We start from the raw sequence: 27,288 nt of genomic DNA on the forward strand, positions 1-27,288 counted from the left end.
GTATCTTAGCCTAATAGGCTTATCACTTTACATTTCTACTGACTTCCCTTTCTTTATAAAATATGAATAGCATAATACAAATAAAAATGCAATTATTTAGAATTTAAACACATACAGTATATCTTACATGTGGTGCACACTGTCATTGCTAGTGTACCCATTGGTGTTCATTTGTCTTAAAATGGGTCGAGGTCAGGCACATTTATCATTGTCCTGTAGTTGGTATTTTCCTAAAACACTTTCCTTTTGTCTTGCTTGAATCCCTTTCTTTGTGTTTTCCCGCCTTTTGTGATTGTCTGCTCTACCCTGACTCTGTCCAACTGCAGTGTGAGCAAATAGTGAGATAACACTAAAGAGAACGATAAAAACAAATGTACAATGATGCCCTCTTTTAAAATAACGACGACACACAACAATATTTTCTTAATGTGATGTTCTGCATCAGTGATATAGGTGGCCATGGGGGGGAATAATGTGAAGCATACAGATACTGCCATTGCAACTGCATGGCTTTCTTCAGTGGCATTAATGCAAAGTGGCGGCTCTACATGTTGACATTTAGAAAGTGTTCCCACAGATGAGAATCTGTAGCGATCATTGATTGACCATAAAATCACGCTATTTTCAAAGGAACTGAATGTTTGTAGTTGCCGATTAAAAGCTTGAAGATCTCCTATCATGCTATTTTTATGGACATATTATGGGTCTCAGATATATAAAAAATATATAAAAAACATGTCTAAGATGTGTTTTGCTCAAAATACCAAATAGATCACCCATTCTAGCTGTGCCTCATACCACTTTATTTCAGCACTGTTAGATAAGTGCCGATTCTGGGTCCTTAGCTTAAAAAAAAAAAAGATGGGTTTTGTTTTCTGACACTTTGTGACTTCCCTGACACACCGGGGACACATATTTATGTATAAAATACATCAAAAAGTGCATTTTGCATGATAAGAGACCTTTAAAATCTGAATGTAACCTGGAATGAAGAATGTCAGCTGCACAAATTGCCATTACGATCTAGCCAGGACAAAAGAGGTCAGGGTCAAGGGTCTACATGTCTCGCTGGACCTCTTTTCTGGCTTTTACATTCCTCAGTATCAAGAAAGCATAGTTTGTGCATTAATATCTAGAGGCAGCAGAAAGCCATTGTGCCATTAAACAACGGAAATCGTGTTTAATGTCAATGGCACAGTATTTTTCTGCTATTTAAAAAGTTATTCAGATAACTGGCATACCCTTTAGACGTTTCACACACAGTTCCCTCTCCTTAGTTAAATACAGTGTCGGCAGGCGATAATTCAAAATATTATGGAATATAATGAGGTAAGGCTCTTAGGCAAAGACACTCCACAGCGTCCCATAAGCTGAATCTGACACGGCAACTCCCCGTGAATCTACAGGAACAAACAGTAAGCTATCATAATCAGTAAACAGAATATAAAACATTTTATTAAAGGATAGTTATAGGGCTGTACCAAATAGTTGCAGACTCAAGGCCTTTTGTCTTCTAAAGTAAAGTAAATGGAAATCTTTCAGCAGTCTTCTCCGTAACCTTCACGCTTCACACTTTACAGGCTTTTCAGCTCCGTCTTTATTCACTTGCTAAAAGCGTATATCCTTCGGCCATTTCTGATGGATGTCATGTCGCCATGACTGCCGTGCTTTCGTGCCAGGTCATGCTGGCAGAATGGATGGAAGTGGCATTGTGGTGCTCAGTCAGCCCCCACTGTGGGTGGTAGTTTTGGGCCTTTTTCAGGTCAGTGCTCGCCAGCATCAGGGGGTGTCAGCAGCTCAGCGGGGGCTCTCGATAGAAGTCTTTCAACTCGGGCCACATTTAACAGCATCACATTCCACAAGGTTACACCGCCTTACAGTATTCTGCTGTGCCAACTCTTTGATTGACGCCTTCTTTCTGACACAACTTACACAATATTTCATCACAATAAGAAATGAAAGGTCATGTTCCATTTTCATTTTCAAGCCTAAGTTAATAAATTAACTACATATCAATCTTATTCGTACTTTTAGGAGGGATTTCCACCTCTATTTCTTACATATGAATCACTTTTAAAGCCAATATGAACAAGAGAAATAAAAAATAAAAAAGAAGTGCGAGACAGACGAGGCAGTACTACAGAAGAAGTAGTCCTAGTTTCTGATTAATAACCCGTCATATTACCTCTGGACAGAATATATGAATGTGTGTATTAAAGCAACAACTTCAATGTAGTGTTATATGGGGTGCACATAACTTTCTTAGTGAGTTACTCGGATGAGTACGAGGAGACAGTGTTTGGTACTCCAACTTGTGGCCCCACGTGAAGTTATGTGATGAAGCCCTCTGTGTTGCGAACGTCGACGGGCGGTGCTAGTGGAGCACTGCGAACTGCGAGCTGATTTTGCGCAGTTCACCAGTGTGTGCGTGGGGCACAGAATGTGCAGAGGGGAGTCTCCCTCCGCAGCCAGTTGGCGTAGTTTCGGCACAATTCCGTTTTACACACCGACGTTAACAGCAGCCCCGTCCGTGCACACGGGGACCGACTCTGTCGTCCCGTGATCTAAGCGCCTTCTGGAAAAGCTTCACAAGTCCGTCGGTACGCAAAGGCGCTTAGTGACACTTTACGCGTTTCAGATGTTTTCCGCGCATGCGTACCAGTTATGTGCACCCCTGGTTATATCAGTAAAAAGACAAAACAAATATTTTATTTAGTATGCCGCTTTGGGTCTTTCATAGCGAGTTGAACAAATACTTCTGCATGTTCTACAGTACTGTAATACTACATAGTACAAGTGTTTGTCCTCCACTTTAAAGTCATAACTGCGCTACAAATGAAGAATCTGCTCAAAGATTGTAGTTCAACCCTTTGATAAACTGGGAACTAACAGAGAAAGATGTTTTAACGTAATGACAGTTCTTTTCCACTTTCAAACCCATTTGGTAGGTTTTGGTATCAACCTACCAAAACAACATATGGAGGCTGGCCGACAACAATGTTTCTGACCCAAACCATGTTCTGAACAGTGAACATGAGTTGTTACCATCAAATCAGAAATACAGGGTCTTGCGATTAAATATGGTTAGACTGAGGCCTTCCTTTTCGCACTGGTCAATCATCAAATGAAATACAGAGTTGAATCCCAGGTCAAATGATCGTAACGTATTGTATTGTAACAAACTGTGCAAAGCCTATGTTTTGGACTATGACGCCTGCAATGCCTAGCATAATGTATTGAAGAAGTCATTTTGTAAGGAAATCGGCATTCAAAGATTTAATCATATCTAGGGATAGCTCAGTCTAGAACGCAAAAAAACAACTTTGGATAAGGTAAAATGTCTTCTACTTCAACTTTAAGTTTTAAAGTGCAATATCCTCTGCCTCTTTATGAACTAATACATCTAAGCCATTTATTAAGGAGCTTTAGACCACATGGTTTTCTTTGTGTATCAGTATATTAACTAAACCATACTGTAATTCTCTCAGTATTCATAAAACACAATTTCTTAACTAAAAAAAAAAGTCCCTAAAGGAAAATCATATGCAGCAATTTCTACTGATCGTGCTGCTCTTTGAGTTCTGCTGCTGAAGCCTAACATGTGTCACAGTTCTTTTATTACATAAGTATATCCCGAAGGAAAGATTCCTCTTTTCTTGTATGCCCCTCGCTTTTTTTTCCCTCTTATAAAATGCACCATGTTAGTTCAGCTTCATCATTGACATATTGGAACGTGAGCAGAGGCTGGATTAGTACCAGAAGAGATCGATGTCAGTGTTATTTAGTCATATCCCAATCGCAGCAGGGGAGGCAGCCATGGGTTTCTTTCTCAATAATATGACATGTTGTGCTTTTTTGAGAGGAACATCCAAGCTGTCCACCTAAAAATAAAATCACAAAAAAAAAGTTGTCTCAAGACTGCTAAACCTGCGCTAATAAAAAACATAAAGAAACAGTTTAATTCTTAAAGCATTCACAAAGGGCTGCCAAGCAAACAGGGTGTCAGAGCTCCTGTGCTAATTTTACATATTTAAATTGGGTCATATGCGTACAATTGGTGCAAAATGACCTTGCAATGCAAATTAGCTCATCGCGAAAATAGCCCAAATATCAGCGCTAACAGCAACATGCATTTACAGGGAAATTATTGGCATTTTTATAGAGTTGGTGGTAACTGAATCACAGATAAGGGGGGCCGCTCATACTCATTTATTTTGTCAGGATGCAAAAGAAAGTTACGTCGTGAAAAATACATGACTATAGCTCCTCACAGTACATTAAGTAATTGAGAAGAATACCAGGAAAAAAATAATAAAATGATGCTTCATTATGATGATAATGAAGTAAAAACTAAATAAGTAACAGAAGCAACATAAAAGATCATCTTCAATTGGTAGAAATTGTTATTTTGAATATTGGTATCGGCCCAGAATTCCATAATCAGTGCTTCCCTAATTGATGAACTAACTTTTAGCCTCAGTAAGTTTGACCTCTGTAGGATGTCTTCTGCTTTAAAAATGAATGCCCTAAAGCAGGTCAGGATGGTAACAGCAGGTTTTATTTTCATTTATGACAAAGGATATAGGTCAACTGTAGTCTGTCTCGACATCAAGTGCATGCTCTGTCTAAAAGGCAGCATCACAAAGTTAGTTAGCTTGTTAGCTAGCTATGCTGGTGTTATTTTTACCGGAAATAAAACATATAAAACGAAAAGTTAACTTGACAACTACATTGCAAATTCAATCCTTAACAAAGAAGAACATTTGGTTTGTCGCAAACACGCGTTTATGCTACTTACACATTGTACAGGATCATCTGATCTTAAATGCAATCGCTAGAAGTTAAAGCTAACCTTAGGCTATAAACAAATTACACTACGGTTGCATGACTTCACGGCCTCACTGCTAGGCTAAAGGTGGAATTGTCTTTGGCATGATCACCCATAGCAGTCTCATTTAGACCCTTGTTAACAACTGACGTTTTTAGACACAACCTAGAAGATTCAGTATACACTAATGGGTTGTATAACCGATTTATTTAGAAGAACTAAACAATGAAATCGCTTAAGCTTGGGTAAGCTTGGGGTAAACCCATAGATTTTTAATGTCATCCAACCAAAAAACCCATTAAAAAAACCTGACTTGGATGTACGTGATCCAGAGAGCTGTAATTAATTCCCGGAATCCATAGTTCAAAATCCATAGTCCTGTTTTTTACGGGAACTTGCATGCTAGACCCCAGTGAATCCTTTCGTAGAAAAATGTGATGTACACAATGTACATGGTTAACATTTGGAGTTGTTTTCATTAAATGGTTTAACTTCCGGCCCAATTTTCTTTGGATTATTTAAGCTCCTTAATAGGTACGATTCAAACACTTAGAAGCTTAAAGTGAAGTGTACATTGTTGAGGTCAGTGCCTTGTCCGAAACTGCCATAGTGGAGATGAATGAATTGGAGCTGTAGTAGAACAACTATCCAAACAGCAACATTAGATCAATGGCTTCATCCCTCCAGGGTGGGAGGCAGCCAGTGGAACCTTTATGACTCCCTAAAGGATCTTCTGTCCTTGAACAACAATGGCAAAACCGGACAAATTGATTTAAGATGGCATTGATAGCCCACGCACCAACAAAACACTGTAAATGCTTTATTGGTTCAATGTTATAATCATTTTCTGAAGTTCCGTTTGCAAAGGAGGTTGAGTAATCCTATTGCCACAACTTACTAACTGGTATTGTTTTGGGGAGGTTGTTTTACCCATGCCCTGTAGATGGAGACATTTACACAGAGACTCATTTGCTTCCACACATACACACACAATGTACTGTAAGAGAAATATGTCCGCGAGCTATAAATCGCACACAGGGGGAGGTGTTAAGATTTAGAGGTTGAGCTGTGGAGCAGGGCACTGAGAGCCATTCGCTGTACTCTGCATCAATATGAGAAAGAGCCGGGAAGGCAAGGCCAACTGCACCGGAATAAAACACACTATCGTCAAGCACCAGCCATCTATGGCCCAGTAAATGTGATTTTTCTCTTTATGGCTGAAATATTCATGTTTCTATCTTGGTATACTTAGAAAGAAAACAGCAGTTTCCATGCCCTGAGCTGCCAAGATAGAGGGGGCAGAAAGAAGGAGACAGGAGAATTTAATAAGTGATGTCACGGCAAATAAAAGGATGGGTAAAGTATGAGTTCAGTCAACGATTACTGGAAAGCATCACAGCCAATGTATCACACTAAGATTATTTTAATCGCATTTATCTAGAAAAAAAGCATCCATTGATGTATTTATGACTTACATCACTACCAGCTCCAAGTAGGTTATGTTTTCGGTTCAGTTTGTTTGTGTGTTTACAGCAGGATTACTAAAAGACTACTGGCCTGATTTTCACGAGACTAGTGGAAGCATGGCCCAGGAAAAGAGCCCATTCAACTTTAGAGTGGATCTGAATCACCGGGCGGATACACATATTATTTTGTACTAACAGCCTTGGCAGAGTTCAGCGCTCTCAGAAGTCAGAAGTGCACTTCTAGCTGGAATATATGATTCCTTGTGTAAAAGCAAAAGATTCCATTAGTGGAACAAAGCAGACGGATAACTCCTCCCGTCCGGCTATTCATTGTTCCGATGGCGACCCATTGTCTCAGACTTTTCGAGAGAGGTAAAAGCAGACGCCATTTTTAGTCCTGATAGTATTCTGGCTGTTCGTCTTACAGTCCGAAAGCTTGGAGCTAGTGCTAGCATTAGCTTCTAAACTTTTCCGGAATCATTTTGATTTTGCGATTGGAGGACTTAGGATAGTTCAGTTAGTTAGCTGGTTTACCAATTTGCAGTCACCATGTCAGACACAAAGACCCGCCAATCAGATTGTACCACTATAACTACCCTAAAAGATTGGGCTTTAGCTATTCCTCCAAAGAATCACTGCAACATCCTTGTAGTTTTTTTAATGACATCAACCTAATCTTGAATTCAAAACAGTAGACACACTATCTCTTAAATGCTGCCCATTTTCTGAATATAAAAATGTAAAAAGTAATGTTTACCCCGCTGAATGAAGAACATGTCAATCTGTTACTGATATGAGCCAATCTTTATTAACACTCACATAAAATGCTGGTTATCAACTAAGCCAAACAGCCAGTATCTGAAGCATTCTGGAATGGACCATGATTTGACTGGTCCTGGGGAGTTAGGGGTGATGGACTACATATGCTAATACTGTCAGTTCATAGAGCTACAACAGTGTTGGGCTGTTACACATTACACTTACTTTATTAATGATGCTACAGTTAACTGTCCACTGGAGAAGTCTGGTCCAGATGTACTTGATGTGGGGGCTCCAGGTCAGAGACAATTAAGGAGCCAATATGATCAGCTAGAAATATCACTATACTGCCGATGTCAACGCAATGTCAATTGCATAGATATTAATATATTATTTGATAAACACATGTTGTGGATTTGACAATGCTTTATGAGTATAATACAACATTGCCATAATAAAGGCATTTCAATCGGAATTCCTTCTTTCAAATGATTTGTTTTTTTTCTGGCTTTTGATTTAAAAACGTTCTCTGCTTTTCATTTCCTGTTCACAGTTTTACTTTAAGTTTACACAACAGTTGTGCTTTTTCATTGATTCACTGACAACTACACCAGCTAGAGAAGCTATTGAGAGGTGTGCTGTTTCTCTCTCTAATATGACAGATGGCAGCAGCCCCTTAATAGTCCCCTGAACCCAGGAGGGGGTAGGGGACAAACTTCTGACAAATGAAGAATAAAAAATACCTTCAAAGTTGTCTTTGTGGATTTTGCTCAATATTGGAGGGTGTGTGAACCCTGTGGCATGAGGATGGGAATACTGAGGAGCTTCCTACACACTGTGGCTGTCTGATGGTCAGTAAAGAGCTCCGATGCGTAGGCTGGCTGCTTGTTAAAACACTGCCTCTCATGTTATCTTAAATACTGCAGATGAGACGTGTGGGTGTGGTGGATAGAGGTTTGTGCTCATTAACACAAAGTTATGATTGATGTCAGATGTTTCTGCTGCTGTTTTGTTATTATTTTAAAAAACGTTATCGCTTTTTCAATTAGAAGATGCATTCTACTTTTGTGGCTCTTTTAGTATTCCACCATAAATTGTTTGGAAATAGCCTTTACAGCATACACCCGCATTTTTGAACGTTCTCAAAATAAAATCAATCCTAGCGTCTTTCTGATTGCCTCTCTTCAGTGCTGTATATTCCTAAATGAAGCAGTCCATAATTTATTCCGATCTCCAAACACTGGCCTCCGGGAGATGTTTCCCTGCTGCAAGAAAAAAAAAGAAAACACTTTATAAATGCCAAAGTTAGATTGGTACATCCAGCCTTAAAGTCAACTTTATGAAAAGTGAATGTGAAACCTTGGCAGTAAACAACTTATGAAGTTGACTGATGTTTTGAGCAGGATTTAAATAAGAGTTTTGAGGGCGTTTGTGAAGAGGCAGAGTGGGAGACATGTAAGCACACACCCCCCCCCCACCCCCCCACCCCCCCACTCTCGGGCATCTTTTTGATTAGGATTGATCCTGAAAGTAAGGCCATTGTAAGGAAATGGATGGCTTCAGACAGACACATCAGCAGTGTGTTGTCTTCTAGGACACTAGTGCTTCATTCCCGCTGCATAGTTCTGCTTTATTTGACTTTATTCACTTGTGCTACCCTTTTTTCTATTTCATTGCGAGCAATAGGTGAGATTCTCATCTGAGGCTAAATGGTAAATGGACTGCAGTTCTATACCAATCATTCCCAACTTTCGTCCCCTTATTTACAAATCAGCATTCACCTATTCACACACGTTCATACAGACGCATACAAGAGGCTACCTGCTCAGGAAAACTAACTTTCACACACACTTACACACCGTCGGCCATGCCATCAGGAGCAATTTGGGTTTCTTCCCAAGGACACATGACTACAGAGGCATGGCATCGGACGACCAACCTTATGATTAGTATTGACCTCTCCACTTCCAGAGTCACAGCCACCCTTATTGGCGTAGCACCACTTCATGAACATGCCAGTTATTTTGAATGTTATTAAATGGATTAACAATTTTACTTTAATGTAAACAAATGTTCATTAAGAGCATCAAATTAAAGTTTTGTTTATTGGGCGTCCTATTGGCGGTAGCGTGGCTATTTAAAATGGTGGGTTTGTGCAGGACGTATCTCTGACCAATCAGTGGTCACAGTGCTTTAACTAAACTTCTATTATCGGCTGAGCTCACATGGTCCTGCAACCAAGGTTGTACCAAACCATTACTAGATACTATCCATTATTGAAAAACAATATCTAGAATTATATAAAAAACTATTGAAACCAAATAACTAAGAAGTATTGAAGACCAACAAAAATACTGAGGCTGGTTGAGTAGAGCTGTGGCCCGTGGGTGTGCCGGGCCTCTGGGAGTGAATGAACTATAACGTTCAAACTCAACTTCTGACCTGACTGAAACCTATATGTTTATATTTTGTTCTATTTTATAAAATAGTTTTAACTTGTGTGTTATGCCAATGCTTCTTTCCCACATATCCATCCATCCAGCTAATACCATTAGGTATGCAGCTGGGGAGTAGCGAAGCTTAGAAAAAACACCTGATTCAGTGAGGAACAGCTGCCTTGCATAATATTAAAAATGTCAAATATTTTAAAGCTCACCAATGAACACTGAATATCTGGCTCATTTTAAAACTTTGGACGGAACAGTTGGTTGGTCCCCTGCTTCCTGTCCTTATGCTAAGCTAAGCTGCTGTAATTACTTCCTGGCTCTGGTTCCATACTTAATGGACACAAGAGTAAAATTGATATTTTCATTTAAAGATAAGTGCAGCACAGTATAGATATAAATCAGGCCAAGGCCAACATTTCTGCTGGGGATGGAAGGACATTTTTTTTTTTCATTAACTCCACAGTTTATAAAGAGGCTCTGTTGTGCTTTTGAAGGTTTTTCTTTCCTGTAGTGTGTTCTATAGGTTTTTGTGCATGTAAATGGTCTGCAAAGGCTAAAATCCCAAAGTTCCCACCAGAGGGAGTTTCTCTCCCACTATAATTACACTATTACTACACTTTCCTTTTGGCCAATCAGAGCAGACTTGGCTCTGGTTTCAGACAGAGGGTGAAAAGAGGTGCTGCAGCTCAGGCAGTATGAGAAAAATAAAGAGCTTTTTGAACATTAAAGTATGGACACAGTAGAGGCACAAAATACAAATATGAACCTGAAAGTGAGCATAATATGTCCTCTTTTATTATTTGAGGTTTCTATTCAGGCAGAAATTTCTCAGAATAATGTTCCCTTTTTGTTCTCAGTTATTATGCTGAGCTCACTGCCCTGAAAAGTGAGTACGGGCAAACAATATTCAGGACTTAACCGCTGCCAATGCCATTCTTTTAAAGCTTATAAAAATCTAAGAAGAATTTAATATACATGTAAATCAAAAATAATAACGCAAAGATCACATTAAGCATTATTAAATGATCTATCAGAAAGTATCAGGTATCTTTTGGATAGTGTATTTGTTTTGAGACCGTGGATGTGTGGTTAGAGTCTCTATGACATCACAAAACCGTTGTATTCGGCCATAACTCAGGAACTATGATTTTCTTTTTACAGATATAGATGGTAAAGCGAAAATCACACCTGCTTATCCCCCATCTCTCTTCCTCACTTTGTCTCCTCTCTTCTCCTCACTTCTTTTCCTCTCCTCTTCTTCTCCTCTTCCTCTCTGACATCTGACTGATTGCTTCATATAGAAACCTGCCAGAAAATAGAATAACAGTGATGCCTAAATTAAGTTGATACACCATGATCAGAGCTCCATTCAGTCATTGTGAAATAGGCCTAAATGATGCTTTAGATGTACCATCAAACACATAGAAACGTTGACGACACACACACAAACACAAAGACATACCCACACCCACACACACACACTTTTTAAATGAATCTTATTCAGCCAACTGTGGAATTGTGTTGGAAGGTAGATTATTCACGGAGAATCGACTACAATTTCACGGCTTTCTGGAAATAATTAGCGTGACATTTATTCAGGCTTTATAATTGGTTAAGACTCCGGACCCTCACCTCTAATAAAGTTGTCATTGAACCTTTAATGCTGCTTGCTCCCATGACAGCAAGGGTATATTGCAGCCCCTGCTCGCGGCGGTCAAATCATTTTGAAAGAGGATAATGCAGCCAGGTTTATGGTGCGTGTGTGTGTGTGTGTGTGTGTGTGTGTGTGTGTGTGTGTGTGTGTGTGTGTGTGTGTGTGTGTGTGTGTGTGTGTGTGTGTGTGTGTGTGTGTGTGTGTGTGTGTGTGTGTGTGTGTGTGTGTGTGTGTGTGTGTGTGTGTGTGTGTGTGTGTGTGTGTGTGTGTGTGTGTGTGTGTGTGTGTGTGTGTGTGTGTGTGTGTGCGGTGAGTAGTTAAGTAAAACGCAATCCATTCCCCATCTGAGCACTAATGAAACCTGCCCGTCGTGAGATGATGAGACAACTTCTTAAAGATTTTTTAAAGAAGCCTCTCAGATGTTTCAGTCCATTTAAAAAGCATTAGTTGGCAGACAGGTATCTCACTTGAAAGTCATTAGAATCAATCATCCTGTGCTCTCACTCAACACTCCTCTTCATCACTTGCTCTCACTCCTTCATCTTGTTAAATGTTGTGTCTTTTTTCCTCTGCGCTCTCTCCTCTCCCTGCTTTTTGTTTCTGATCACACTCATGTCTGGGTATCATTTAGTTTATTCCCTCACCTCCTCTCTCGTCTGTTTCTCCTTCACCTCCGTTTCTTACTAGTGGCTGTGAAATGATCTGCCGCCATCTGAATTTCGACACTTTTCACATCTCTCTGTCCATTAGGAAACAGGGCACCGTGTGTTTTTGTTGCACACATATAGCACTCAGTTCTCTGCCTCAGTGTTACACATGATGCTCTACTCTGTAGCTAATGCCCCTTTCACACCAACGCGGTTCGGAGCTGGAGCTTGAAAAGCACAGTTTTTTCCTGTTCACACCGCAGCGGAGCTGCCTCTAAGCTCCGGAATCCGGTTCGTTTCAAGCACCAAAAAGTTGTCGGTCTAGAAAGCAAGCACCGCATACGTCACGCTTACGTCGGAGGCGGGGGCAGGGGCAGGGGCGGGATCAACCTCTAACAACAACAAAAAGCCTAACCCTGTGTAATGTTGTTTTTATAGGCAATCATTTAAGCTTTGTTAGTTTCAGGTTTAATATGTGCAATAAGTTCATTTCAATACGTTTTGCAATAAACATTGAACCAGTCCGGCCCTCGACTAGTACCGATTTTTTTTATTTTGGCCCACTGTGTAACTGTGTAAGAACTTTTGAATGTAGCATGTAACGACTGTAAAGTTGGTAGTAAAGTCGTCCCATTTGTTCCATTTCCTTTCGACAGAGCAAAACCAAAACGAGTAGCGCTTCAATACAATCGGCCATTGTTGTTGTTGTCGATGTGAGGGGTTTCCGCGCGGTTTGGCTTTATGAAGCAGGCACGCAAGCGGTTACGTCATGACGCAAACGATGACGCAATGACGCAGCACCAGTCGGGCTCTGAGCGGTGTGAACAGAGCGGGAGCTGAACCGAAGAACCGGTTCCAAACCAGAAAAGCTCTAGCACGGAGCTAGAACGGGAAAAGCCTTGGTGTGAAAGGGGCATGAGTGGTTACAAAAAAGCTTCCAGTGTGGATTCAGTGCTTCTCAATTTAGATTTTCGCCCCTTTTAACAGCCAGTTGACACTTTGGACAGAAAAGGTTGTGAATATTAGACACGTTTTGCATTAAATCGTACATATTCTGCTCATTTTCAGGTTCATATTTGTATTTCTGCCTCTACTCTACTGTGACATGTTTCCATGCTTTAATGTTCAAAAAGCTCTTTATTTTTCTCATACTGCCTGTGCTGCAGCACCTCTTTTCACCCTCTGTCTGTCACCAGAGCCCAGTCTGCTCTGATTGGTTAGCAGGCCAGCTCTGTTGTGATTGGTCAACCTCTTAGAGATGTCCCGCCCCTTAGGCTGGAGCCACACGGAGACAATAGCGAAAACGAACCGAATTCGATATCAAAAAAGTATTGCGTCCACACGAGACCGCTCGACCCACTGGAGTCGCTGTAGTACATATGCAGGGCCTGTAAGTGGCGCTGTATTTCCACCATAAAATACACCAAAAGCAGCGAAGAAGACCCCCCGAGCATGGTTGCCATGGTTGCCCTTCTGTTTATTCTCCGCGGTGGATTTAGCAACATGTAGTTCATGTAGTTCTCCATGTCCACTTGTTGCTGATGGTTGTGGTAGAGGAGCTGTAGATTTTGCACTAACATCTGTAGCATGGTCAGTAGTCAGTGGGGCGAGTGTGTGGGAGAAAACTCCCTCTGGAGGGAACTTTGGGATTTCAGCCTATGCAGACCATTTGCATGCACAAAAACCTCTTTAACATATCAAATATAATATAGTCTATACAAAAATAATATTTTTTTTATAAATGGCTAACCATGTGTGGATTATGACGGTCTGCAGGCAGTTACTAAAATAAACCATATTTTTATTTTCTGTACATCAACATTTGTGCATTCCTCCCCCCCACAAGAATAATTTAACTTTTTATTTATTTATTTTTATTTCAGACAGAAATAGATGTAAACCATGTAATAGTGTACACTCTTTGATTTTTAAAACAACTTAAAAGTAGACAGAATGGATAAACATATTGATTGTAAGATAAGGACACAACGTTTTTTTTAAGTCTATAAATCAATCCTGATATATGTAGAGAACATTTGAAAACAACTTAAAATAACATGAATATAGAAAGTCCAGGTATTGACTGTGGTCCATCAGTAAGTCATTTGTATTAAAGCTTATGCAAAGGTAGGGGGGGGAACTGCACATAAATGAATACAGCTATTGATTTTAAATGTACTATCCAGAGGTAGTCATATGTCTTTGTAAAGGGCTGAATTATAAGACAGGCACTAAACTTACTATACTATAATAAAGCCATATTTTAATTTGATGTACATCAATATTTATACATTTCTCCCTCTAACAGGAATGGTCCAATTTGGATTTCCATATGGATTTAGATTTAAAATGTTTTTGTACCTACAAAATTCAATAAATCATCAACACTTTCACTGTCTGCGAACATAAAAATGTTTCTTTGATGTTGTTGTTGCTGATGAGGCTTTAGAGGATGTCATTTCCACCCACTGTGAAAAATACTGTGATGTGTATCTACTTTTATCTCAATCTTAACAGAACACCTTTGTACTGTGTGTGTGTGTGTGTGTGTGTGTGTGTGTGTGTGTGTGTGTGTGTGTGTGTGTGTGTGTGTGTGTGTGTGTGTGTGTGTGTGTGTGTGTGTGTGTGTGTGTGTGTGTGTGTGTGTGTGTGTGTGTGTGTGTGTGTTTGTGTTTGTGTGTGTGTCTCAGGTGGCAGTGACATTTGCAGTGGGGTCAGAGGTGGGCCTGCAGAGCAGCAGCGACTTCAGTCAGATGGGGAAACCTTTCCTTATGGGCACGGTGGCTCTGGGTGAGAATCCGCTTTCTAAAATAAATATTACTTTCTTCTTTTTTTTCTTTCTGTCTTCATCTTTCACCTTTCTGGCCTTCGGATTTATTTATTTTTCCAGTAAATGCTCCTTCGTTCTACAGTGCTTTGATTTCGAGCCTCTGAATGCCCATGTTAGGAAAACATTAAACCAGCCACACAAAATCTGAGTTTTAGATTCAATGAGAAGAAAAAACTGTAACTTCTAAATTGGAATCCTACTTAAAGGACAGGAAACACTTTGTTTCTATAGGTTACTACACATCTGGGTTTACAAATATGACATGTGGGGCTCCTCATGGCTCCATCTTGGGGCCTCTTCTTTTTAACATCTACATGCCTCCACTGGCTCAGATAATGAAAAACTACAAAATAAGTAATAATGCATTGAACAATGCAATGACTGGATGTGTCAGAACTTGATTCAATTAAATAAAGATAAAACTGAGGTAATGGTTTTTGGAGCCAAGGAGGAACGAATTAAAATCAGCGCTGAGCTTCAGTCTGCAATGTTCAAAACAACAGATAAAGCCAGAAATCTAGGTGTAGTCATGGACTCTGACCTGAGTTTCAACAGTCACATTAAAACAGTTAACTAAGTCAGCATACTATCACCTAAAACATTTGGTATTTCAGAGACAACATACAACATATAACCTTTCCATATTTAGGTGTAATATATAAGGAAGAAAAGCGCTATTTTTTTAAATTTGAACTATTTCCTGCCATAATCAGTTAACTTGCATAATTTGGAATTAAACCCTCTAAAATGTTGTCTGAATAACAAATATAATGCTGCTAATCAAACCTTTTTGTTCCTCTTTTCATTAAGTCACCATCTATTATTGTTAGCTAAGAAACATTGTGACAAAACCAAAATAAATACATAATAGAGTGGTGCCGTGACGAGTCCTAAAACCCTCAAGTGAGTTAGCATTTTAACACTTACGGTTCCCTCGGCTCAGAGTCAACGGGATTTCTCCATAGGATTTTGGAAAATAGCTTGAAATATGGTCTGTGGTTGACACAAATATAAGGATCACCTTTTGTTCTACGACATTAAATACATCAGCAGTGACCCCACTGGTGATTTTTGAAGAGTTTACGTGTGTCTGAAAAACGATGGTTGTTAACAAGTGGCTGAATAGGACTACAGAAGTTGTCAAGGACGTTGTACGTCATTACGCCGAACACGTAAACACTCCCGCTAAGTTTTGTTTGCCCTGTTCTGCTTGAAAGCAAGTACCTGCACTCTTGCAAACTGTTCAAACAAACGCTTCAACTTGTACAATTTTGAATCTGTATTTTTGAATATGGATCTTAAGTTGGCGTGAGGTTCAAGTCGTGCGACCCTGCTGTACTCGGCTGTAGCTCGTTTATAGCATAACGTTAGCATTTTGCTTCTGGCGATTAGATTTACGATTCGAAAATGATAAAAGTAGGGTAGACATGTGGATATTATCCGGCTGAACAAAACGTGCATTTATCAAACAGGTATTTTTCCAAAATCCTATGGAGAAATCCCATTGCTTTTTTGTATACGTCATCCCTGCACCACTCTATATCCTTAATATCATACATTTTAAAGCAATATTTTGGATCAAATAGCATTTCTCTTCTTGAAAGGATCTTATATGAATTGTAAATATTGATATCAAGCTACCTGTCGCAGCTTCTTCCCAGCAGAGATGAGATTAATGCAGAATATGCATTTATTCAAATTCCTTTAGAAATGATACAATGCCTTCTCCGCTGCTGGACGACAGTGGTAGAGAGTGACAGTGAATTGAATTGAGATGTCTATGGAATATTAATCTCTGTTTCCTCTTACCTTCGCAATGTTAAACCTTCCAAAGTCAACAAGGCCTTTTACAGTACATTGAAAATGTTTATTATTTATTATCCCTGTAAGTTATGTTATTGTCGCCTCACTGTGTCAGTCTGATATGCATATTATCTCTTCTGCTATCATATTGCTAGCACTATCTGTGCAATACTTGTAGCTCTTGCCAATTTATCTGCTATCTTTGCTCTTCCAAAACCATTCAATTCATGGGGAACATCCGCGTGGGAGCAACTTTGGGTCAAACTTTGTAATGTGATTAAATTGCGTTACAATATTTTAAGTTTGCCCCTCCTCCTTGGTTTAAACTTTAAGAGTGTTTGGAGTGATTGACAGTTGAAGTTTGTTTAGTGCAATAAACATATTTATTGCTGTGTATACAAAGGGCAATATATATTAAACTTTGGCGATTAGACCCCATCGTGCTGTGATAGATTTAGGGGGACGAGAAGCCGACTAGGAAAGGTGAAAGTCTTCATGAAAGAACTTGCACTTCATGAAAGAACTTGCACGAGCTTCATCGAGTGAAAGCAAACCCAAGATTAACATTGTTAATGAGCTGTACCCACTTGGCATTTTACCTTGCTATATTTGCAGTGTCCATTTTCTTAACTTCTTCTTAGTTGTGAGAGGGGTCATTTTTAAATTACTCTGTCAATACATTTTGTCCCAATTTAAAGGGCTGTTGTGAAGTTTTTGACCTCTTTGGGATGTTGAGTTGTCTATGTGTGGATCTCCTGCAGAAATACGATAATATGATAATACTTTAATGGTCAGATCAAGTCTTTATAGCTTTATACATATATATAATGTAAATTATCATATACCAATCTTCTCTAAAGTATAGTAATGCTGTAGATACCCATGATGAAAACATGAGCGATTTTATATATTAAATGGTTACATTTCAATTTTATTATGTCGATGTTGGAAAATGTAAAGTCTGTATTCGTAGAGTTTGTCTTATTTGCTTTAAAGGGGACCTATCATGCAAAATGCACTTTTGTACGTCTTTTATACATGAATACGTGTCCCCGGTGTTCCAGGGAACTCACCAAGTGTCAGAAAACACAACCCTCTCTATTTTCCTCCATACCCAAATCTCTAAAAAAGGGGCTGCAACGGATCTGATAAAAACTGATCCAGATTTGAACACTGTCCTGACGTCAGGACGGTGGCGCTACGGCTATTGGGCCAACTCTCCACCTATCAGGGGAATGTGGGGTTGGGCCACGGCCGGCCATTGCCGCTCGAAAGCGCTGGAGACGCTGTAGTACATATGCCAGGCCTGTAAGTGGCGCTGTAGTTTGCCATAAAAGCAGCGAAGAAGACTCTCTCCGGTTAGTCCACCAGTAGATGACAAACACCCACCTCTCCGCCTCTTCCAAGGAACGAGGGGACCGTGCGGCAGAGTTTCAGTTTCAGTTACTTTCGCCGGTCAAGATGTCCGTTAAAGTTGAAATCTTCCGGACAAAATTAGAAAAGTGCCGGTCAAAGGTCTTCTTTGTTATTTATTGAGCTTTAAAACAAATGAATAACAACTCTATAGCCGCGTTCACACCAAGTACTTTCCTGTACTTAGTTCCGGCACTAAGAGCCCCGGCGCTTTTAACCCCAGGGCACTTAGTACAGATCGCGTTCACACCGGAGTACTTTTCCCTGAGGGAAGATTACGCAAATGAGCCGCTGACGTCACTTCTTCTTCTTCTGCGTTGGCTTTACTGGCAGGCCACAAACGACTTCACGGCGAGTACAGTAGGTGGCGGTAAGCACCTTAAAGTTGTTTGCAATCCGCTACAAAACAAGAGAAGAAGAAAAAGAAAAACTTCCCGCGTATACTGTCTGTTGTTTACCTTCCGACCTCAGACATGGATGGATGATGGAGATGGAGTCGACTGAAGTTGTGCTGTTTGTGCTCATGTTATACAGCTTTGTAACTTCGTTAATGCGGCCAGAGCCTGAGCCTATTAGGCGTCCGACAAAAATCCGGAGCCGCCACACGTCGAATGCTATAATCGCAAAGTTTCTTCAGCATCAAAGGCAGTTCAAAAGCTGTAGGAAAAGGATTGGCCGACGGAAAGCACACATGATTGCCATGTTTCACCGTAGGATGGCTGATACAGGATCTCTTTAATCGCCATGTCGGTTTATGTCAGTGGTACATGTCAGTAAACATTGTCAATATAAAATAAAGTGTCAGTTGTACTATATAATAACAGTAATAACAATATAAAATAAACTGTCCCAGGTGTAGGGAGTCTCAGCAGCAAACCCACCTTAATGATATATATATATCTTCCTGAGACCCACTGCATCCGTCTGCCATAAACACTATGCAAACATACATGTTAGTTTTGGCCCATAGTGGACTCCATGTTGTGTGAAATGGGGGGGAATTAAAAGTTTAGGTCAAATAATATTTAAAATGATATAAATTATCATATTTGTGTATGTGCCGCTGCCATTCCCCCACAAGGTTGCAACATTGATGATAAATAAATGACAAATAAAGCTTTGCCAGTTTATAACCGATGAAACATGATGGTATCACAATAATCACTTACATGTGATGTATAGGATGCTACACAGGTCACTAAAGATAAAGTGTCAGGAGAAATAAGCTTAATCGCCATGTCGGTTTTCTTTATTGCACTCTCAAGACATAACATTAAATAGAACAATTTTAAATGTAAATAAAGTGTCAGTTGTACATGTCAGTAAACATTATATATAAAATAAAGTCATAACAGTAATAACAATATAAAATAAACTGTCCCACTGGTGTCCCAGTGTCAGGCACAATGCAACTATCTAGGCACATAAAGATCTTTAAAAGATACTTGCAGTTAATATTTTGTAATGTTGCATTTATGCAGTGGATTTAACAGCTGACATTTTTGAGCACTCAAAAACTGGTCCATCAATCTCATGAACACATTGTGTTTTCTTTTCCACAATTTAAAAATAAGTGTTGTTTCCCCAAATGTTACTTTTCAAAGAGGTGCTCTAAGCATCCACTTTGTCTGCATGCTCATAAGTGCTAACACTACAAACCAGCCCTGTGCACTAGGCCTGTTAAGTGTGTTTATTCACATTTTACTGAGAATTTGCTGACATTTAGACATTTGATGTCTGAATGTGTGTATGAGATGGGCCATTTCAGCTCCCAGTACTCCTAACAAACCCTTGATGATTTTATCCAGAGGCAATGTTAGAACAAAACACGACTGACCTAAACCTGACCCCATTTTCAACTCTGCTTCCAGGCATGTGCTTTATTTGCCTCGGTAATAATGATGAATAATACTTAATAGACACATTAAGTGTAAGTGTAATATTCTCAGCAGCATACACACCGTAGTGCAAAGTTGTGTGTCGTGTGTCAGTATTTACAGAAACTATACCAAATAAACAGTTATTAAATGCAGTTTGTCGCTCATCCTGCCGCTCCTGGCGCTGCGCCGACGCTTCCTCATGGCGCAGCGCCCACACTTCATCCTGGTGCTGCTGGCGCTCCATCTGCTGCTTGAACACTTCTGCCTGGCGCTCCATCGAGGTGAGCATCTTGTCCTCCATTTCCTGGGCCTTGGTGAACAGCACCATCTGATCTCCACGCAGCGACTCATTCACCACGGCACGCCGGTCCTCCAACGCCTGGGCGGTGTCAAAGAAATTCGCATCCCGTGTCCGCTTTCCTAAGAGGGGAAAATAAGCAAGATACAAGATCTGTTTAGTCGCCATGTAGTTTTACAACATACTAGGAATGTATTTTCACAAATAGAATTAAGGTTTCACAAATCTGAAACTGTGTTCTAAAGAATCTTTTGACTCTGGGATAATCCAGTCCAAATAAATCGGCTATGCAGCAATTTAAGAGGTTCAAACACGGAGGATTGTTCCTTTTTGAAGAGTGCTTCATGTATGCTTGAACTTTGTCTAATGTTGTTAAAGTTTTTCTTACCGGAAGTCATGTGACCTCTAGCTCTAGTTTTCACGCTGTTTCATAATTGTACCAAGAAGGAAATAAACATAAACATGATGCGTAACGTTCTTTCAAGACAAAGTTACAGTGTGTGTACCTTTGCGAAGCAAATTACAGAAACACTGCACAGTTATTCACAAGTCAAAACGTTTTCATAGCGGCCGAGAATATCTAGCTAGCTAGATGTAGCTAGCTTGGGGCCGGTGTTAGCCTATTCAGTCTAGCATGGCTAGCTTGATCTACTGAGCAAATAAAAGTACATCTGAGACCATTATTGTGCAGATTAAAACCCCAGTGCATGTAGCTGATTTTACCTTCGTCGTGGTAGTCATCGTTGGCCACTGAATCCGCCGTTTGTAGTCCTGCCCGAGTTTCTTTATTTTTAGCCGGTGTGTGCCGTGGGGCTGTGGACATTCCCAGGTCGAGTGAAAGCTACTGAACTGGCTTCAGTAGCATTCCCTGGGTCGCGTCCTAGGCGTAGATCTCCAGAAGCGCCGACACCTCCTCATCATTTCTTGATGCTTGCCATAACTGCTTTCAAAAATAAACCCAACGCTCCGTTTTTGTAGCGAGGAAAAACAATGGCGTCTCCACACAACTTTTTCACAGTTGTACGGGCGTGGTTTGCAATTCGCCCAGCCAATCAGCACTGGGGCACTTTTCACCGACAGAAAAGTACGCTCTCCCAGCGGGCTCTAAAAATGGGGGTAAAATTACCCGAGATTAAGTACGATTTTTGGTGTGAACGCGACATAAGGGGTACTCACGGAACTAAAACGCGAAAAGTACGGTGAAAGTACTCCGGTGTGAACGCGGCTTATATAATAAAACACGGAGGACGGAGATCTCTTTTTCTCCCCCTCTTCTGACAGCCCAGCAGCTGATCAGAGCACGGCTCACCTCTCCTGCAGGGGGGCGTGGTCAGCAGAATCAGACCCGTAGACAGCAAACAGCACATAGAGCGAAATGAGGCATGGCTAAAATGCATGATCTGTTTGGTATTTTGAAAACAGAAACGTATAAATATACCTTATATAGGTATGGCCCTACAATATATCATTTAAATATAGCATGATAGGTCCACTTTAAAATGACAAATTAACTTCTTTTTTTTATTACACGAGTGCATTTTGTATTATCTTTTGTTTGGTTCTAGCACAGGGTGATTATTCAAACTTTATTTTTAACTACAATGTTGGTTAAACGATTACGAGAACGAAGATTTCAGAAATAAAATGATTATTGTGCTGCATTCAACCTGTCACACATCATCATCACATTGACCTGCAGTTGTGTTTTTGTCCTAACAGGAGGGATTGTAAACGTGATGCCGCTGCTCTACTCACGAATCTCTCACAACAGAACTCAGGTAAATCTCCTTCTCCTCTTAGTGTAGTAAATACATACTTTGAATTCAGTGCTTGCTATTTAATTTAAACATGAGTTCTTAGTAGCACATTTGGTCAGCATGCTGGTTGGCTCCGTCTCAGCCGCCTGCTGCTCAGAGTTTGGTTTGGGTCAGAGGGGCTGCTGGTTAGGGCTCAGCTCTCTCTTATTCACATGTTCCAGTTTTAATTTGACAGGCCCAATATCTCTGAATAATGCATTTGAAAGCATAGATTTATTTATACTTATAATTTTGTATCTGATAATTGCAATAAAAACAGGAACAACGTATCTATTGTTGACAAATGTTTTTAAAATTCAAGTTTTTTTTGTGTTAGATAAAGAAATGCTAGAATGTTTTAGGGAAAAGTTAAAGGGGACCTATCATGCAAAATGCACTTTTGTACGTCTTTTATACATGAATATGTGTCCCCGGTGTTCCAGGGAACTCACCAAGTGTCAGAAAACACAACCCTCTCTATTTTCCTCCATACCCAAATCTCTAAAAAAGGGGCTGCAACGGATCTGATAAAAACTGATCCAGATTTGAACACTTTCCTGACGTCAGGACGGTGGCGCTACGGCTATTGGGCCAACTCCACCTATCAGGAGGAGACAGCCACGGCCATTGCCGTTCGAAAGCGCTGGAGACGCTGTAGTACATATGCCAGGCCAGTAGATGGTGCTGTTCTGCCCTTATCTGCCCTTACACAAACAGAGCTAAAAAATGTCAAATTGAGCAAAATGAGGCATGGCTAAAATGCATGATCTGTTTGGTATTTTGAAAATAAAAAAGTATAAATATGCCTTATATAGGTATGGTCCTACACTATATTATTCAAATATAGCATGATAGGTCCACTTTAAGAATTGGACCCATGCATATTTTGATGACTATCAGTAAACATTGTGAATAAAAAAATGATTGGGCTAATTTTGATATTGCCCTATACCTGTTCTATAATATGCACTTAAAATACAAACATTTAAGCAATCACTTTCCTAAATAACAAGAAAAACAAGGTGACACAATTGCCGATTGCTGAATAACACAATGTAAAAAATAAATGGAAATAATAGATTATCCCCAACATGATAATCTTTGAGGGTATTGTCTTTAGAGATGTACATTTTATTTTGCCTAAAATATAGAAAGACAAGGTGAAAATCCCAGAGTGTGTCACCGTCACTGACATGCCTGCTTGATGTTGCTCACTGTGTTTTCTTTTTGTCCAGATCATGTGGTTTCGGAGGGCAGTGCTAGGAGGTCTGACAACCTGCACCGTGCTCAACATCCTCTGGTAAGCACAATATGCTCTTACATCCTTGCTCCTTAACACCTTAATAATAATTGACCCCTAGACAATGCATTGTTATGGGCTTATACACATTTTCACATGTCGTTATCCTTTATTTTCATCCAAATAAATAAGCCATGTTCTATGGAAATTGCAGGTTTAAAAAAAGCTCCCCTCTGACTCTGCATGTACAATGGCACAGACTTTCTCCCCAGGGGAGCGTCTGGTGCATTGTTTCCCAGAAGGAGCACCACAGGACACTGGGCTATTTTCTGTAAATAACTGCAGAGGGTTATGGATTATCGAGGCAGGATATTCAGAGTGGCTTTGTTTCAGACATCACAGTCCTTGCAAGGAAAACATTCACACTTTTGGCAATTGTTTGGTTTAATTTATTGAGTCTATAAGCAATGAGAATCTTGTGCAATGAGATCGTACAATATAATTCACATTACTCTTTGACTGATCTAGTGCACTTTCACATTGTCTTATTTTGATATGGGACAGCAGTTTAGACTGCAATTGTTAGCTTAGCCAGCTTTATCAACCTTAATTTTTCTTTCAGAAAGTAACCATTTATATTATTAAGATGTGATAAGTTCATCCAAATAATGCATATTTGGGAATTTAGTTTTTGGAGCTGTGAGGAGCTGCTGGCTGTGTGAGGGTGGCCGATTGACGTACATAATCGACATGTCGATTATGTTTTTATAATTTATTTCAATACCGAAGGTTACACATGTCTGTACTGTAACTTTAACCATAAGTTAATAATAATTACCATAATTTAAATTATGAGAGCCACCAATTTGGCAATGTCCATCAAGGTAGGTAGATAGTGAATGTTAGCTACGAACAAGCTAGTTCACGTTCCCGAGCTAATAGTTGGCTATACAGATAGTGATTGTGAAGTAGATAGCTAATGTTCACTAGCTAGCTTGTTTCAAGGTTCAAAGTTCAAGGCTTTTATTGGTCATGCGTACATAGCTACAGTGTAGTTATGACGATGAAAAAACGATGTTTGTTAGATGGCTAACATCAGCTAGCGAACTAGCACACTGACAGGATAATGAATACATCCCTCTTGGTTTACTTGTTTTTATACATTTTAACACTTTAGACCTTTGTCTACCCTTCCGGAAGTGAGAGTTATTATTAACTGAGGACGTCTGCTTCAATGTGGAGTACGAAAGAACGGTGTGCTTCGGTACTTTTTGTAGTTCTTTATAGCAGAGAACTTATACCATCTACACCAAAAGATAAGACAGTAATAAATAGGCAATTTTCATGTCATCCTGTCAGCCACTACAGAGGATAGATGTGGTATAAAACCATTTTATTGCTGCAGTTTACGCTGCTGTAACGCTTTACCTGAAGAACTAGCAGTATGCATTAGTACTGGAAGTGGGAATAGCTGATGTGAAACTGCTTGGTGGAATTTAAGGCTGAAAGCTGCCAAAAACGGGAGTTTGGGTTTAAAATGTAGGCTATAATTCAAAACAATAAAATTCAGTTACTCTGCTTTTATAAGCTGATAAGTGATGGACCATGATTTACATGGCGCACATCACTGCAGGAACCTTTGAAAAAAGCCCCTGAAACCATCAGCAGAGGTTTGAGGAGAGCGAGTAACAACATCAGCCAACTGGCATAACAACCATCAACACTAGAGTCCATGTGCAGCGGGCAAAACAGACATCTACAATCACTTGAAAGCTTTTTTTTGTTTACAGTAGAAGAGCAGAGCATTTGAGCATTTGAGGAGAACAATAAAACATATTTCCTGCCGTTGACATAGAAACACGCTTCAGGGGTGTGGAATTTTGAATCAGATTGCATTTCTTTACAATGGTATTCAAATCTCTCTCTCTTCAGTAAAGATGCTAAGCAATACCAAACAGCAGCCATATTAACATAACAAATGTGTCTACAGTGTGGGCTGCCAAAATTAGGCTGATATTCTTTCTTTTTTTGTGAGTGAATGTTTTTGGATATAAATTAGTTTGAATGCTCCATTTACATTTCATAAACCGTCTGCATCTACCGTTTTAGTGTTGATAATTTAATCATTTGTTGATATGTGCGTGTTTGTTTCTACAGTAGTGAGCAAACAGCTAGTTTCATGCGAGCGATAAAGAAAATAATAAGCAAACTTTAACTTCACTCCACAGTTAATTTACTAATGATTAAGATTTGTTGTCTCCTTGTATTGGAGAAGTCTGAAAGAGTAACTCAGGTTGGCAGGCAGGCTTACAAAACATGCTGTCAAGGAAAACAAATTGTTTTCGAGAATGATAAGTAATCTTTTCAGAATTTAGTTTATTTTCGTAAAATGTAGACAATTTGGAAACATTTATTTACCTTTGAAAATGTGGTGATTTTGTTTTATTTTTAAAAGGTTGTACCATGCAGTCCTAACAGTCCAGTGCCTGGGTTTCTTTTCGTGCCAAAGCCCCTTTGCTGCAATTCTCTCACCCTTTCTGTGTTACAAAGGCAAATAGGCCAATAAATCATCTTAAAAAATCCTAAAATATAAAAGGGCAAGCGCGAGAAGGAATATATCATGGCACCGCTGCACCAGATACACAACGATGACAAATTTCACTGAGCTAGACCCAACAATTGTCTGTATCTGACCTTTGCTGTACTTTACTGATCAGCTTCTGGCAAAACAACTTGCAGCAGCTCCACACAATAAGTCTCTCTCCTCTGGGATACTTCTCCGAGATTTATGAGCTTCAGGCTGCTCTTTTTTTCCTTTTGTGTCCAACCTACACACCGGATTCTGAAAGCAGTGTTCCGTGGCGAGGCAATGCTCCATAATGGCTGGTTTTTTCACAGGGGAGCCCCATTTATCGATTCATGATAACAATTCAGAGTTATTTCAGTGCCCGGTAAACAGCCTTTACTTTCTCTCACCGCATATACTGAGCCCTTAGGTCAACACACGCACTGCAAAAAAAACAAATTACACTTTTACTTTTAGTTGAATCGATGCATGGTTAGATGAGCCTTCACCTAAGTGCTCTGTTTTAGATGGATTTCACACTCTAAGGCTTTATGAGTGTGACTTTTCATCCATGTGGGTGGATTGTGGTGTTCAATAAATGGTGAGTAGTCAGCCAGTGTACGTCAGCCTTTACTAAGTATGCTTCTACTGCTCTCAGCCAGATCATCTTATGATGAGGTTTTGAAATGTTTGTCCTCTTGGAACCAAAGTGAGATTACTTTACCCAGACTGAGAGAAGTCTTTATAACAGCAACAGTTTAGACATCTTGAAATCCCTTCATTCTAATGGTACTGATAAGTGGCTTTTGCCCATTGTGTCATATTGAATGTAGTCAGTGATTTTGCAACAGCTCAAATTTGATGAAATTTGGGAATAAGTGTTGAATAATGTCTGACAGTTCTAAACCTCTACAGAAAGTGGGTAAAAAAAAAAGGTATCAGCTTACTGTGTCGTACCAATTATATCCAATCCTATTCTAAAAAAAGAGTAACAGTTGGTTTCAACCTAGAAAAAGTAGTTCTATGTTCACCAAGCTTTAAATACATTTTGAAAACGGTGGCCTTATTGAATTGCATTGTTCTATACTGTCTGGTGTTACTGAGTTCAGAAGTGGTGGAATATCTGAAGAAATATTATCCTGGTAGCCTTAACCTGTTACGCACCGCCCCCTTCGATTATATTGGCTCTCACGGTCAGAAAGAGGTGTCAACCATCAAAATCGACCAAGGGGGGCCAGAGATATGGAAAAAAAAACATTTTCACCCAAATCACCTCAGAGGTGGAGTGGTTTTGGCTAAACCTCTCTAAAAAGGTCAAATGTCACTTGTTTTGCATCAATCTTTATACAGGGTACTTATTATATGTTGTACTTTGGATTCCTAAAGCTTTTAGTCTACTAACCCATCATCCAAGGGTAGTTTTCACTATAAGTAAAAAATAATTTTTGGACGGACACTATAATTTACAGTTTTTTACGATGTAAAATCTGAATTTTCTTTAAAATAAAAAACATCTATATTGATTCTGACTTTTCTACATCCAACTCACAGGTTTATCATTACTTTGAGAATAAAGATTATTAATTTAACCCTTTTAGAAGGGAAGATATGGTCATTTGTTCTGGGAATGGCATTTTCGAGCCTGAGACCTGAAAAACAGG

At 39.7% G+C, this 27,288-nt stretch overlaps 1 protein-coding gene across 1 annotated transcript in view; it reads left to right on the plus strand.

The window, feature by feature from the left end:
* The window catches only part of si:ch211-51h4.2, a 90,902-nt gene that overhangs the window by 37,893 nt on the left and 25,721 nt on the right, over nt 1-27,288 (plus strand). Inside the window, exons 9-11 of the mRNA XM_034140741.1 lie at nt 14,492-14,591; nt 21,745-21,803; nt 23,057-23,121. Of these exons, the coding sequence (XP_033996632.1) occupies nt 14,492-14,591; nt 21,745-21,803; nt 23,057-23,121 (224 nt within the window). The remainder of the gene's footprint in view (nt 1-14,491; nt 14,592-21,744; nt 21,804-23,056; nt 23,122-27,288) is intronic.

The sequence above is a fragment of the Trematomus bernacchii genome, unplaced genomic scaffold (assembly GCF_902827165.1).
Source record: "Trematomus bernacchii unplaced genomic scaffold, fTreBer1.1, whole genome shotgun sequence".
NCBI classification, from domain to species: Eukaryota; Metazoa; Chordata; class Actinopteri; order Perciformes; family Nototheniidae; genus Trematomus; species Trematomus bernacchii.